This window comes from Triticum urartu, chromosome 2, assembly GCF_003073215.2.
Source record: "Triticum urartu cultivar G1812 chromosome 2, Tu2.1, whole genome shotgun sequence".
NCBI lineage: Eukaryota > Viridiplantae > Streptophyta > Magnoliopsida > Poales > Poaceae > Triticum > Triticum urartu.
The window spans coordinates 667,678,634-667,693,596 of NC_053023.1; the positions used below are offsets into that span (position 1 = coordinate 667,678,634).

The 14,963-nt window shown below is 47.0% G+C and overlaps 2 protein-coding genes across 2 annotated transcripts; one reads left to right on the forward strand and one right to left on the reverse strand.

The window, feature by feature from the left end:
- Window positions 1–529: 529 nt before the first annotated feature.
- LOC125533975 lies at window positions 530–2,750 on the forward strand. The gene is made up of 3 exons (XM_048697291.1): window positions 530–674; window positions 940–1,030; window positions 2,340–2,750. Exons 1-3 carry the CDS (start codon window positions 605–607, stop codon window positions 2,476–2,478), a joined length of 300 nt encoding a protein of 99 aa, XP_048553248.1. The 5' UTR covers window positions 530–604; the 3' UTR covers window positions 2,479–2,750.
- Window positions 2,751–3,452: 702 nt separating this feature from the next.
- Window positions 3,453–5,197, reverse strand: LOC125533976 (flavonoid O-methyltransferase-like protein Os11g0303600). Its single transcript, XM_048697292.1, has 2 exons — window positions 4,397–5,197; window positions 3,453–3,906 (listed from the first exon to the last, which is right to left on the reverse strand). The coding sequence occupies exons 1-2, from the start codon at window positions 5,189–5,191 to the stop codon at window positions 3,604–3,606; spliced, it is 1,098 nt and encodes a 365-aa protein (XP_048553249.1). The 5' UTR covers window positions 5,192–5,197; the 3' UTR covers window positions 3,453–3,603.
- Window positions 5,198–14,963: the final 9,766 nt, after the last annotated feature.

Below are 14,963 nucleotides of genomic sequence, written 5' to 3' on the forward strand. Positions count from 1 at the left end.
GCAAGAAGGACGGCAAGGTCACCGGGAAGGGCAAAGGCAGCCGTGGATGAACTCCACCATAGCCAAACGTGCCAAATTTGATAGTCTGATGTCATGTAGTTGGTAGTGATGGGGTAGCCGAACGATGTGTGTGCATCGACATAGTTGCATGAGTTTATATGGATTTCTGATATGATAATTAAGGTGTCCGGATGTGATTGCATTATTTGAAAGGTGCCTGATCAGTATCTGCAGATACACCCGTACGCGTCCGTTTGAAATTTGAGGGGCTGGATTTGCCCATCGTGCTCTAATTACACCGGAACCAATTTAGACGCGGAGAAGCAGACGCATTTTGAAAGAGAAAACGTACACCACCCTTTCTTCCGTTGCAAGAAAACGAGCCCGACATGTCACATGTCACATGTGAAACGGATCCAAACCATGTGCGGGTACTAAACGAATTCCAGATTTCTCCAGGGGCCAAACCAGCAAACAGGCCCTCCTATATAAAGCAGAGGCCGACGAACCTCCCAAATTAAATCGAGAAAACAGAGAGGGAGAGAGAAAGCGAGCGCCTAATAAACTTCGAACGCGAACAGCGGAAACAGAGGCGGCGAAGCAAATGGCGGAGGCCCCGAGCAAGATCGAATCCATGCGGAAGTGGGTGGTCGATCACAAGCTCCGAGCCGTAGGTAATCCCCTCCAAATTTCTCCGTGGGGATCTGGTTTTCTTGGTCCGGATCTACATATTTCGAGTTTGTTTCCTTGTATGCCGATGTTTCGATCGTCGGCCGAATCCCGGCGGCGATTATTCCGAGTTTCACAGCATCTGATTTGATCTCGCGATTATGCGTCAATATATTCATTCGGTGGCTCTGGCGGGGGACTCCTTGATTTCCCCCCAAATTCAGGCCTATGTATTTTCTAATCTATGGCGTCCTTTTCCGGCGAGGGCAGGTTGCCTGTGGCTTAGCGGGATCTCCAGCTCCATCGCGTACAACTGGTCGCGGCCCAACATGAAGACCAGCGTCAAGCTCATCCACGCAAGGTTTGCCCATCTGTCATTTATTTACGTTTCACCCCATTCTTTTTATGCTTCTTTTGATTTGAGATTGGTAGTTTCAGTTTCATTTGTGGGAGAATTACCGGCTATCTTGATTTTCATCTTGACCAATTTGCCTTTGTTACTAATTTGGTGCATGGTTGTGCTTGTACGACGCAAACTGTATACTTAAGTTAGGTGGCCTCTTATTTCTAATTTTGCTAAGGCTAAAAGAGGATCATGTTGTTGCTTGTTTTTGCAAGTTTTTAGGTTTCAAATATATCTCTGTCATTTGTGCATCAGTATGTGGGTGGTAGTATCACAACCAATTTCATCTGAAGAAATGGTGTTTGTTTCAAAATTCGACCATTCTTTCCCCATGTGATTCCCCCTGTTGCTGCCAAGTATTTTGTGTTCTAGTTGTAGCCCCATCTTGCCGCATGCCTTTGGTTGCAGCCTAATCTCCCTTGGCAGTGTATTGGTAGTTGATACGTGATCACATATGTATGGGCTTCGCGTTATATACGAGTTTTTTTTGGCTCACAGCGAGCTCTGCTTCGACATGTCCTACACTGCCACTATTGCAGAGTAGGCAACATTATATAGAACATATTGAAATACAGGTCGCTGTCAGCCACCAATCGAGCCTTCGCTTCTGGATCAGCCTAACATTGTAAACATTTTCTTGTAAACCTCTCATGTTAGGATGACCATAAGCAAAGGCTCAATTGGTGGCTGACATCCAGCTCTGTTTCAACGTGTCCTATACTGTCACAATTGCAGAGTAGGCAACATTATAGAACATATCAAGATACGGATCGTGTCAGCTACTAATTGAGCCTTTGCTTCTGGACCAGCCTAACATTGTAAACATTTTTTCATAAACCCTCATGTTAGGGTGACCATAAGGGAAGACTCAATTGGTGGCTGACAGCGAGCTCTGTTTCGATATGTCCTATACTGTCACTACTGCAGAGTAGGCAACATTATAGAACATATCGAAATACAGGTTGCTGTCAGCCACCAATTGAGCCTTTGCTTCTGGATCAGCCTAATATCTTGAGTATTGCAGTGACTTTCCCTAGGACTCATGCTTAGTCGAGGATGTTTGTCTGCCAGTTGCAATTAGGTTTGACTAGAGTTTGAAACCCTAGACAGTATTTTTACCTTGCAACTATATAGACGCTGGTTGTGTTTAAAACTCTACATGGGTTTGGCTAGATTCCAGAGGACTGTATCTATGAATCTGATTTGCACAATGCCATAATTCAAGAAGTTGCAATCATATCATCTAAAACTCTGTTTGACCTTGCAGGTTGCACGCGCAAGCTCTAACGATCGCTGCCTTAGGTAGTTGTGCATTAGTAGAGTACTATGACCAGAACTATGGCTCTTCAGGACCAAAGGTGGACAAATATACAAGGCATTACATGTCACACTCGCATAAAGATTAATTATCTGCATGGTCGGTGCTGGATCCTGGATTAGTTTTAGGTTCTTTCCTGGGCTCCATCAAAGGGGTCTCCCAGGATTGTTCCTTTAAGTCTTCTTTATTGTGAAACGAAATGATACTTGCCAGGTCCTGTCCTGAGCAATGAGGGTGTTATACACAATTGCATATATGATCTGCATAACGTGAATGTAAGATTCATTCGGTAACATTATGTTGTACTCTTTATATGATGTTGCACTGGATATAACAACAGTGTTCTGATGTTGCACTGGATTACCTGAGATCCTGTCATGTGGTACCTCATGTTCATGGCTCACACATGATGTGCCTCTTTCTTTCTCTGAGAAATTGCTAATGAGCAATGAAAGGCAGTTTTGTGTCTAATGGTTGGACCAAATTTATACGAAAGAGTACCAACACCAAATAAGCACCCACTAATTTTGTGTCCCAAAATTTGACAACAAAGAAAAATAACTAGAAAGCGATATTAAAAAGATCACAACCTTCTCAAAGTTTCGAACACTGGAGGCATCCAGAACTTAATGTGGCTGCATCAATCAACTGAAAACCGGCCTGGAGTACACATTCATACCAGGAGTTGCTCGTGATGCACATTGAACAATCCAACAGAGAGATAAAAACAGAGTTGTGGGCTATGTATCCACCTGGAGTGACCATACATGGCCAGAAACAAAGGTCCATGAGAGAGACTCAGAGGCTCAAGTGACCAAGAAGATGAAGACCATGAGGACGAAGAGGAACATAATAAGAGTGTGCATGAAAAAAATGGATATGATGATGAAGAAAGTGTAATGGTGACTAAAACGAACTATTATATGCATTTTTAACTTCAAAAACATCTCTAGTCTTATATATGGTCCTACCTTTCAGGGTCCTAAACATGATATTGTTGTTGAAATATATTGTCCGTTCTTTTGAATGAAGTACATAACTATTACATATCGCTGTCGAATTCGGACTTTTGAATGAAGTACATAATAAATTTAATAATTATTACATATCGCTGTCGCATTTGAATCTTTTGAATGAAATACACAAATTTAATAATTATTACGTATCACCTTGGAAGCGGAAAGTATATATAAAATGGATAGTGCAATATGAGCTATGGGTAGAGTTGGATGATGGATCGCATCCCTAGGACGGGCTGTATTTTGTAATGACTAAACCCTGCTTCCATGAATATCTTTTGCCAGCTGAGTTCCTCACGTTCTTTGCTCATGAATAGCATCATCATTTGCATATCCATCAAGACTTGAGCTTCAAGTACTTGCTGTGAGTGTGAAGGAGATCCAACAACAGCATCGATGATTATCACCTTCCCTGCTTTCGCTCCTTGGGCAATGGCCTCTCTGCATTTTGTCAGGATCTTCACACAATCCTCATCGCTCCAGTTGTGTAGCACACACTGCCAATCGAGCAAGTCAAAAATATCAGTAATAAATTAGGCAATACATTTATACGTCAATATTTATTTTTTTTCTTTTTGTCGGATGCATCCGTTTATTCTCGTTAGGCGCTCACTTGTTTTGTGGGGCTGGTTGTAATAGGAAGTACTATCATATATTAGTATCATGCATATGATATTAGTGTACGATACTATCTCCCGAATGCATAGTATCATATATTAGTATCATGTGGTATTATATTTCATTGCCATGCATGACACATAGTAATATAGCATTTATTATGATACGTTATCATGATATGATACTCAACCCTCTATTTCTTCATTTAATTATATGACATCTTGTCAAAATTATCTAGTTGGTATGCATGATACTAGCTATGATACTATTATTACAACCAACATGAGGAATTGGTATAAATGTGAACGGGAAGTTGCTAGAATGTGCCTTTCTTACTACTGTAAATAAATTTTTAAAAATAAATTATACCTTAAGCAGAACTGCATCAGCTGGTGGAACGTATTCCATCATGTCGCCGGCAGCAAACTCAACCGACTCATGTGTCGAGACGACGCCTTGTACAACATGCGGGAGGTCCAGCACCGAACACTTGACATGCGGGAAGGCCTTGGCGATGGCCATCGCCATGGTGCCGTTCCCGCCGCCGACGTCGACCAGCGACGTCACGCCCGTGAACACCTCGCCGCACTCGCGGACGACGAGCTCCGCCATGTGTCGGCTGTCGGACCCCATCGCCTCGTTCACCAGCGCGTTGAACTCCGTGTCATGGCCGGCCGCGCCGTAGGGGCTCTCGCCGTGCGCCATGGCGAACGCCGGCTGATCACCCTGGCCGTCCCTCTGGAACCACTGGGGCAGCCGGAGGGAAGCCTCCAGGAACAGCGGCGAGGTGCCCATGAGCACGCACGGCGACAGGCACGCGCCGCTGCCGCTGACAAGAAGGCGAGACACCGGGTTGAGGCCGTACCGGACGCTGCCCTCGCCGCCGCTGGCGGTAGGAACGTCCACATCCACAGCCACGGCCGTGAAGATTCCTTCCACGGCTAGCATCTTCATGAGCCGGGACAGGTACGGTCGTTTGCTGCAAGGGAGGGCGAGGGTGGAGGACAGGTCGGGCAAGGAGGCCGCGCCGCCGCAGCGGTGGAGAGCGTCGGGGATTCCGAGCTTTACCGCGCTGTGCAACGCCATGGACTTGAGGTAGCCTAAGGAGTGGCGCACGAGCTCTGCCTCAGCTTGCAGAAGCTCCGCGCTTGAGGTGGTGGCCATTTTGGCCCTGCTTTCTTCTCCAATTATGATCTTTACTAAGAGTTTGAGTAATACTGGTGTGGTCTGAGAATCAAATCTCAGCTAGGGATGATTTATAGGTCCGATACCAGCAACGGTGCACGTGTTACGAGGAGAGGGTCTGGTACCATGCCATGTTTAATGTCTTCAAATCAAAATAAAACAGGGTATCCACTCATAAGAGCATCTCCAACGCTGACCTCAGACCGTCCAGACCCATTTTGCCATCAAACACGATACTCCGCAAACCGGAGACAATTTGTGAGGAGAGAGGGGCTTTGCCGCAGTCCGGACCGCCGCCACGTAGGACTCCAACACCTCAGGCCAACTCAAATCCCCTCTCGATCCACTTTTCTTCCAATCCACCTTTGCTTTCCCCTTGCTTTGCATATGCACCTTCCTCGTCCGATGTCGCCGCGGCCGTACATCTCCGGCCACCGTCCAGGTATCATAGGACGTCCACAACCCCACCAATGCGCATGCCCTCCTTGGACTACGCCACCGTCCACCCAGGATCCCTCCGCCCCTCTGCCGACGATGTCCATGGCGGATACCACGCCCGACAGGTGTTCGGTCAAATTTCATTGAGCTTTTTTGTCGAACTTCTTGTTGTTTTCTAGAGTAAAGCACGATGACGAGGTACTCGGTGATCGACGATGAGTTGTCGCGTGATGCGTGGTCGGCCGTAACTGCGGACTTCATAGGAAGGAACTCTAGGGGCTCGATCTTTTGGCAGCAGGTGCATGCTTTCAGGATCCTGAAAATTGTAGCCGAGATCCAAAGGGTCAATAGCTAGGACAATCAAGTTCCTCGAGCACCAATGTAGCATTGATATTGTTTGTTGAAATATATTGTCCGTTCTTTTGAATGAGGTACACAAGTTTATTAATTATTACACATCCCTCTCGAATTCAGACTTTTGAATGAAGTACTAAATTTAATAATTATTACATATCCCTGGCGAATTTGGATCCTTTGAATGAAATGCATAAATTTAATGACTATTACGTATCCCCGTGGTAGCGGAAAGTATAAAATGGATAGCGCAATATGAGGAAAAAGGACTATCCATGGATAGGTGGAAAAGCCGCAAGCTGGAACTTTGGCAAAAAAAACCCGGGGGCTCCCGCGATCGCTATGGCGATCTGGCGGCCACGGAGACAGTGCGTGAGGGATCCCTGGCAGGTGAGTTCCTTCCTACTATTGATGCGGGAGTTTCGATCCGGTCAAGTAAGACAAAGATACCAAAGGATCTGGTGTTGGGCGCTTCTTTGGAAGCCGTTGATTCAGACTCTGCGGACTGCCATATGGAGCCGGTGCCTTTGGCAGGATATCCAATTTTCTTAGGAAATAGGGAGAGGAATCAGGGGGAGCGATTGTAGCTTCGGATTTGATCGGGGGAGATGTTGATTTTAATTGTAATGGCAAAAAAAGAGGGAGTTCCATTGGAATTGTTAGGAAACAGACTAATCAAGGGCATTTAATTTCTGTTAATTGTATCAATTATGGATTGGAGGATTTGAGGGTGGGGGACAAGAGGTGCTATATCTTTGGCAATAGGGGACACCCCTGTTCCTCTCGTACGTAGTTTCTCGAATCAGTCTTCTCTGCATACAGTTTCCTCGCACTCGAACCCGAGTTCAGTGGTGAACACCATGGCTGATGGGGGTGAGATGAAAGAGAGGTCAGTGGAGGCGGTGATGGAGGGTATGGTGAGCGCGGGATGGGTGCTTGCCGCGGCAGAGGAGTTGTGATCTCAGCCGGCAATGATCGGGGCTAGGGTCTCCCTGATCCAGCCTTCTCCCGATCGGCTGGGGAAGATGGTGTCGAGGCGCTCCCATGGCAACAACACGCCTCTCGTCATCGACATGGAGGCGGCTCGCAAGGCCGTCAGCGGTTTTCTGGTGGTCAGGCGCCTCCTCTCCCCCTTCAAGGTTAATCCAAGGGTCATTGTCGACGGCCTTTGGAACACGATTTGGAAGAACCAAGGGGTCATCATCATCCAAGAGGTGGCCAGCGACAACGGGAGGTTCATTCTCAACTTAGCCGCTGAGAGTGACTGCCGGTTTGTGCTTAAGGCACAGCCATGACACTTCAAGCGGGACGGCCTCATCTTCGCCGAGTTCAACAGCAAGGGCGACTCGACGGAGGTTGACCTTGGCGTCATGACCATATGGTTCCAGGTACGCGACCTCCCGTTCGAGCTCAAGACGGAGAATGTAAGGTGGTCTCCTAAGGATCAACTGGGAGAGGTGCTGGAGGTATCGCATCGTAACCATATTATTGTTGAAAAACATTTGCGTGTGCGGGTGAAGATTTTATTGCATGAACCTCTGAAGAGCTCTGTAGTGACTACCCCTTTAGGCAGCTCGAAGATTCTTAAATTTGATGTAAAGTATAAGAAGCAACCTTTGTACTGTGAGTGTTGTGGGATAGTAGGTCATACTTCTGAGAGATTTTGTAAAATCCCAAGTGAGGAGAGAGTAGTTTGCTTCCCAAAAAACCTTAGTGTTGAGCCTTACTGGAAGAGCCAAGTGATGTCTGCTACACAACCTTCTTCTTGTAGACGTTGTTGGGCCTCCAAGTGCAGAGGTTTGTAGGACAGTAGTAAATTTCCCTTAAGTGGATGACCTAAGGTTTATCAATTCATGAAAGGTGTAGGATGAAGATGGTCTCAAGATGGTCTCTCTCAAACAACCCTGCAACCAAATAGCAAAGAGTCTCTTGTGTCCCCAACACACTCAATACAATGGTAAATTGTATAGGTGCACTAGTTCGGCGAAGAGATGGTGATACAAGTACAATATGGATGTTAGATATAGGTTTTTGTAATATGAAAATATAAAAATAGTAAGGTAACTAATCTATACCAATGTAAAAAGACCCAAAGGGGCAGATCCGACGTATCTCGACCATCGAACTAAGTTAATCCAACGACCTTGACTGCTCCAATGGTGAGCGTTAAACGTGTTTAACATGCAATTAATATCATTACCAAATATTACACTAATCACAAGATTAACACACAACTAGCATACCTAATATCCACGTGGAATTAATATATTGCCTAAATATTAACCTGTGTTGCCCATGCGCATTTACTAGTGATAAAAGTGAGCGAAAATGATATTGCAATGCGTTGAAACAAGGCCTAGGGTTCATACTTTCACTAGTGCAAGTTCTCTCAACATAATTGTGTCATATAACAATCCCTCAACATGCAACAAAGAGTCACTCCAAAGTCACTAATAGCATAGAACAAACGAAGAGATTATTGTAGGATACGAAACCACCTCAAAGTTATCCTTTCTGATCGATTTATTTCAAGAGTCCGTAGTAAAATAACACGAAGCTATTCTTTCCGTTCAGTCTATCCTAGAGTTCATACTGGAATAACATCTTAAGACACAAATCAATGAAAACCCTAATATCACCTAGATACTCCAATGTCACCTCAAGTATCCGTGGATATGATTATACGATATGAATAACACAATCTCAGATTCATCTATTCAACCAACACAAAGAACTTCAAAGAGTGCCCCAAAGCTTGTACCGGAGAGTCAAGACGAAAACGTGTGCCAACCCCTATGCATAAGTTCACGAGGTCATCGAACTCGCAAGTTGATCACCAAAACATACATCAAGTGGATCACGTGATATCCAATTGTCACCACAGATAAGCACATGCAAGACATACATCAAGTGTTCTCAAATCTTTAAAGACCCAATCCGATAAGATAACTTCAAAGGGAAAACTCAATTCATCACAAGAGAGTAGAGGAGGAGAAACATCATAAGATTCAACTATAATAACAAAGCTCGTGATGCATCAAGATCGTGAATCAAGAACACAAGAGAGAGAGAGAGATCAAACACATAGCTACTGGTACATACCTTCAGCCCCGAGGGTGAACTACTCACTCCTCGTCATGGAGAGCGCCGGGATGATGAAGATGGCCACCAGAGAGGGATTCCCCCCTCCGGCAGGGTGCCGAAACGTGTCTAGATTGGTTTTCGGTGGCTACAGAGGCTTGCGGCGGCGGAACTCCCGATCTAGGTTTCTTTCTGGAAGTTTGGGGTTATATAAGAGGTGTTGGAGTCAGGAACAAATCAGGGGGGGTCCCCAAGTTGGCCACGAGGTAGGGGGTGCGCCCAGTGGGGTTGGGCGCGCCCCCACCCTCGTGGTGGCCTCGGGACTCTTCTGGCCCATCGCCGATACTCCGTGGGCTTCTTCTGGTCCAAAAATGATCTCCGTGAAATTTCAGGTCAATTGGACTCCGTTTGATTTTTCTTTTCTGCGATACTCAAAAATAAGGAAAAAACAGAAACTGGCACTAGGCTTTCGGTTAATAGGTTAGTCCAAAAAATCATACAAAAATTAGCATATAAATGCATATAAAACATCCAAGGTTGATAATATAATAGCATGGAACACTACTGAAATCAGCTACTTTGCCATCTGCCAGCTCTTTGCTGTCTGCTAGCAGACGGCAAAGAAGCTCTTTGCCATCAGCTACCCAAAAGCAGACGGCAAAGATCTGCTAGCAGACGGCAAAGGGCACCCCACCGCCCCGGCCGGGCCCGGCCCCGTCGCCACTGCCGCCCGGCGCCGCCGCCCCCGGCCGCCCGCCCCCCCCTCCCCCGGCCACCTCCTCCACCGGCCCTACCCCAGGTGAGCTCTCCTCCTCTTTTTTTCTTTTTTTTCTGTTTTTTTAGTTTAAGGTTTATGTTTAGTTTAGATTTAGTTTTAGTTTTAGGTTTAGGTTTAGTTTTAGTTTAGTATTAGGTTTAGATTTAGTTTTTTCCTTTTTTTTGTTTTTTTAGTTTTAGGTTTATGTTTAGTTTAGATTTAGATTTAGTTTTAGGTTTAGGTTTAGGTTTAGTTTAGTTTTAGGAAAGAAGAAGAAGAAAAAAAGAGGAGAGGAGGAGAAGAAGAAGAGGAAAAAGGAAAGGAAGAAGAAGAAGAGGAAAAAGGAAAGGAAGAAGAAGAAAAAAGAGGAGAGGAGGAGAAGAAGAAGAGGAAAAAGGAAAGGAGGAAGAAGAAGGAGAAGAAGAAGGAAAAGGAAAGAAAAGGAAGAAGAAGAAAAGGAAAAAAGAGGAAAAAAACCCGACCCGACCCGACACCCCGACATGACACCCCGACCCTGAGACCCCGACCCCGACACCCCGATCGACCCCGACCCCGACCCCGACACCCCGCCCCCGAGCCTGACCCGACACCCCGACCCCAACACCGACACGGCACCCCGACCCCGACCCGGCACCCCGACCGCGAGACCCCGATCGACCCCGACACCCCGACCCCGAGCCTGACCCGACATCCCGACACCGAGCCTGACCCGACACCCCGACCCCGACAACCGACCCCCTGACCCCGACAACCCGACCCCGACACGTCACCCCGACCCCGACACGGCACCCCGACACCGACACGACACCCCGACCCCCCGACCCCGAAACAGCACCCCGACCCCGACACTGACACGACACCCCGACCCCCAACACCTCCCGAAAAGGTGTTCTTTGGCCTTCCAGAGGCCGACGGGGTCATATATTTGTGAATTATTAGTTAGGTCATATATTTTTCGATTTTGTTATGAAAAACATCATATATAATTGTGTTGATCGGGTAGTTTTAAATGTGCAGTTGTTTCATCGCTGCGAGGTTTGGTGTTCGACGACCTCGCCGTGCGTTTGACGAGCTCTGCCCCTTCGTTCGTGGGTGAGCACAAATGACATGTCCTCCTCCCCCATTAATTATTTGATCTATTCCGATGAAACTTGATAGCTAGCTATATATGTGTCTTGAATCATCAGTATGCATAACCAATATGTGTCTCTCGTTCGAAAGCGTCATAGTTATAAATATGCATGCATTTGCATATTTATAACCTTGATTCTTTCGAATTGTCCAACGCTATCCATGGACAGCCCGAGTATGTGTAGATTGGGTTTGTTTTCCCATATGCTTTGCTCTGGATCCGACGCATAAATTTCGTCAGTGCCTCCCCTGTTGTTCTCCGGGTACACATCCTCTCTGTTTATTGCAGAGACGTGTATCAGGAGAACAACGGGGAGGTGCTGCCGAAATTTTGCGTCGGATCCGAAGCATAGCATGGGAAAATGAACCCAATCTACACATACACGGGTGGGATTAGGACCTATCATTACCTATTAGAGTGTAGGTTGCATGGACGTAATAAAATTGACAAAGTAGATCAACTGATGAATATATACATGGTGAATTACATATATAATTGTTGTGTGTCTAGTAGCTCTGAAAGTCAAGATGAGTGATCGTGCGTGGATGTATACCGGTCACACTGGTCAGAACAAATGGAGTGCTGAATGGTTCACAAAAACCAAGGGGTTTGTGCAAGCCGCATTTGCAAATGGCCAGAAGAAAACCTGGTGCCCCTTTTTGCGGTGCGGCAATTGGGAAAAGAGGACAGAGGCTGAAATGGGCAAACACCTGCAGAAGAGTGGTTTTACGCCCGATTATACGGTGTGGCCATTTCATGGTGAGTCTGCCCAACGTGACCGAGCTGAGGTGGATCGTCGTTGCACCGACGAGCATGGTACCGGGATGGAAAACATGGTGCAAGACTATGATGATGCTCGGGATTCGGACGAGGAGATGGAGGAATCTGCAAAGGCCTTCAATGAAATGTTGGAGTCTTCAAAACGTCCGCTCCACGAGCACACTGAGCTTTGTCAGTTGGATGCCATCTCACAAGTAATGGCTCTGAAGGCTCAGTTCAACTTGGGCAGAGAATGCTATGACGCGATTATGACAGTATTTGGACGCTTTCTACCCAAAGGCCATGTAATGCCTGCAAACCTGTATCAGTCGGACAAAATGCTCCGTGCACTGAAGATGCCCTATGAGAAGATACATGTCTATGAGAAAGGATGTGCCTTATTTAGGTTTGACTATGCGGACTTGAACTATTGTCCCATTTGCAAGTCTTCCAGGTATATCGTGGTAAACAACGGTATGGGTGAGAAGACACAGACCAAAATCCCCGTTAGTGTTCTTCGGTATATGCCAATCGTACCAAGACTTCAACGTCTTTTCATGGTTGAAGAGACGGCCAGACAGATGACATGGCACAAAACAAGCAAAAGAACCGAACTAGATGCAGATGGGAATCTGATGATGGTACACACATCGGATGGTGTTGCGTGGAAAAAGTTTGAGCCGAAGGAGACTAGAAGGACTCATGAACATATAGGGCTAGTTGAAATCAACCAAAGCACCCATTTAGATGTTCCTAATGTCTATATTACGGCTCAACAGGCGACCCAAGTATTCTATCTACCGTGGGCCTGCCAAACTAATCCAAATCTGAAAGGTTGGGATGTCGTTTATGAAGTGCCGCCACGTGCTAGACTTTCTCCCCCAAAGGAAGAGGATTATGAACCTCGCATTAACCCAGACACATATGAAGGAGAATTCTTCCAAGAGACACGTCTTTCCAAAAAGCGTTTCAAGAACCGCTATACTTCACCCCAAAGCATTGAAGTAGACAGCGACAATGAATCCGACATCACCCCAGAGGAGGAACAAGAAGAGCCGGAACAAGAAGAGGTTACTGCTGCGGATGACCTGTCAATGCTTGACTGATTACATCAAGGTGGCCTTGCACATGTTGATGCCAATGAACCCTATGAGCCCATCATTGATTATAGTGATGATGATGATTATGCATTTATTGATGATACTAATCGAGATTATTAGTAGTGTCAGGTATTCAATTTTTTTATGTTGTACTTGATGATGATACACTTAAGTGATATACATATTATTATTCATGTCGGTACTTTTTTTTATGTTATACTAATTTCGTTTATTCTTTGTCATGGCAGGTGTTGAAAGATGGTGGACGCTGGTTGGGAGCGCGCCGAGGCCCCTTCTTCGTCAGCGCGTGGTGCGAGGTCTTCCATTCCACACGCACCTCTCCGCCGAGCGTTGTTGGACAGTATGGCGACACCGCCGGGCCCTTCTTTGTCGGCCGCGGTGCCCAGCAGGGGACGAGGTAAGAAGAAGAGAGGAGGTGGAGCACGTGGTCGCGGGAGAGGAGGTAGGGTGACTCTTACGGCGCCTTCCTCGCCGCCGCCCCTAGCTGTTTCACCCGAGCACGTGACTGCTAGGGTGGACTCGTCTGAGGAGGAGGCTGCACGAACTCCGGTCCACGGGTCTTCGTCCCACGAGCCTCGGGTCGACGGGCCTTCGGCCCACGAGACCCCGGAGGAGCACACGTCTGGATGGGGTAACTGGTTGGGTCAGCCTGAGGAGCCGAGTGGCCATGCTGATGATGGTGGGGAGCCGAGTGGCCATGCTGACGATGGCGGGGAGCCGACTAATTTTGAGGAGGAGGGGGGCAACGTCTACCAGCGTGGTGGTACACGGCTCCCGTCTGTGCCGGCAACCCACGAGCAGAGGTGGTTGATTTTCCCTGATGGGGAGAGGTAAGTGCATTTAATCTTTTTGTACCTTCTGCATTCACGTTTCTTCAAATAACTGATGTGTTGGCCTTGTCATGCTGCAGGGGTTGGGACCACCATGAAAGTGTCCGCCGGCCTAACTCCGTCCTTGGAGTTCTGATTCGACAAAACTTCCCGGGGTTTGTCACGTTGCCTGGTGAGGGTCGGCTTCCAGAGGTTGGATTGACTTGGGAGCACTACTTGGCTGCCCCGGCCCCGCCGGGTGAGATTATCGACGGTGTCTTGTGCGAGACGAGGGCAGACGTGGTAATCAGAAAGTTCTGGGCAATTGCTCCTTTACACAATTAAAAATCTTCAACTAGCTAGTTATTAATTGTACTAATCAATATTGTCTCATTTGATTGCAGACATTCTATAGGTGTGAGGAGGGATACGAGGAGGAGGCGGCAGATGTTATCCACAAGGAGTGCAAGCACCTACTTCAGAACTTACGGCATGAGGTTCAGGTGCAGGCTGTTCGAGACTACTACGCCGGGCGTGGTATCAAGAAGCCCAAGCAGGAGTGCCGCGATAAGTTCTTGAGTAAGGAGCAGTACATGAAGGTAATTCTTAAGGCCTTGTACTTACTTCCTTCATTTAGTAATTCATAGCCGTAGCGCTCAAGTGTCTATTTGCTAACTTAGGCCCCTCCGAGATGGTGTGCGGATCGGATGGATTGTTGGGAGGTGTTGGTCAATGCATGGTGCTCAAAAGAATGGCTGGCCACCCACAAAGAGGCCAAGGACAAACGTGCCCAAATGGAAGGTGTGCCACACCACCAAGGCAGCTCCAACTTATTTCAGTACGGGCGGAACGGGGTATGTGGTTTGCTTCATGATTCATGCAATTCATTCATCATGCTAGCTTTAGCCCTTTAATTACTAATTTACTTTGTTTCTCTCTTTCAGGCATGCTACAATAAGGCGGATAAGGTGCTAGAGGTGTACGACTTGTATGACATGGCCCACACTGGCCCTTACAAGAAAGTCAAGGCATTCTCTACGTCTGACCTCGATGATCCAAAGAACTTCACCAACATCTCCGCCCACGACAAGCTCGTGCAATATAGAGATCAGGGGAAGGCGAGGAAAGGGGAGGACTTTAACCCGAGCCAGGGTCCCATTGATACAGAGCTGCTGATGATATCTGGTGGCAGGAGGTCCCATGGCTCCATAGCCATGGGAGATGGACTTATCCGTTGTCCTAGCACTCTCCTAGAGATCAAGGCGCGCCAGTTTAGCTCCGCTCCTGAGATAAGGCCTCA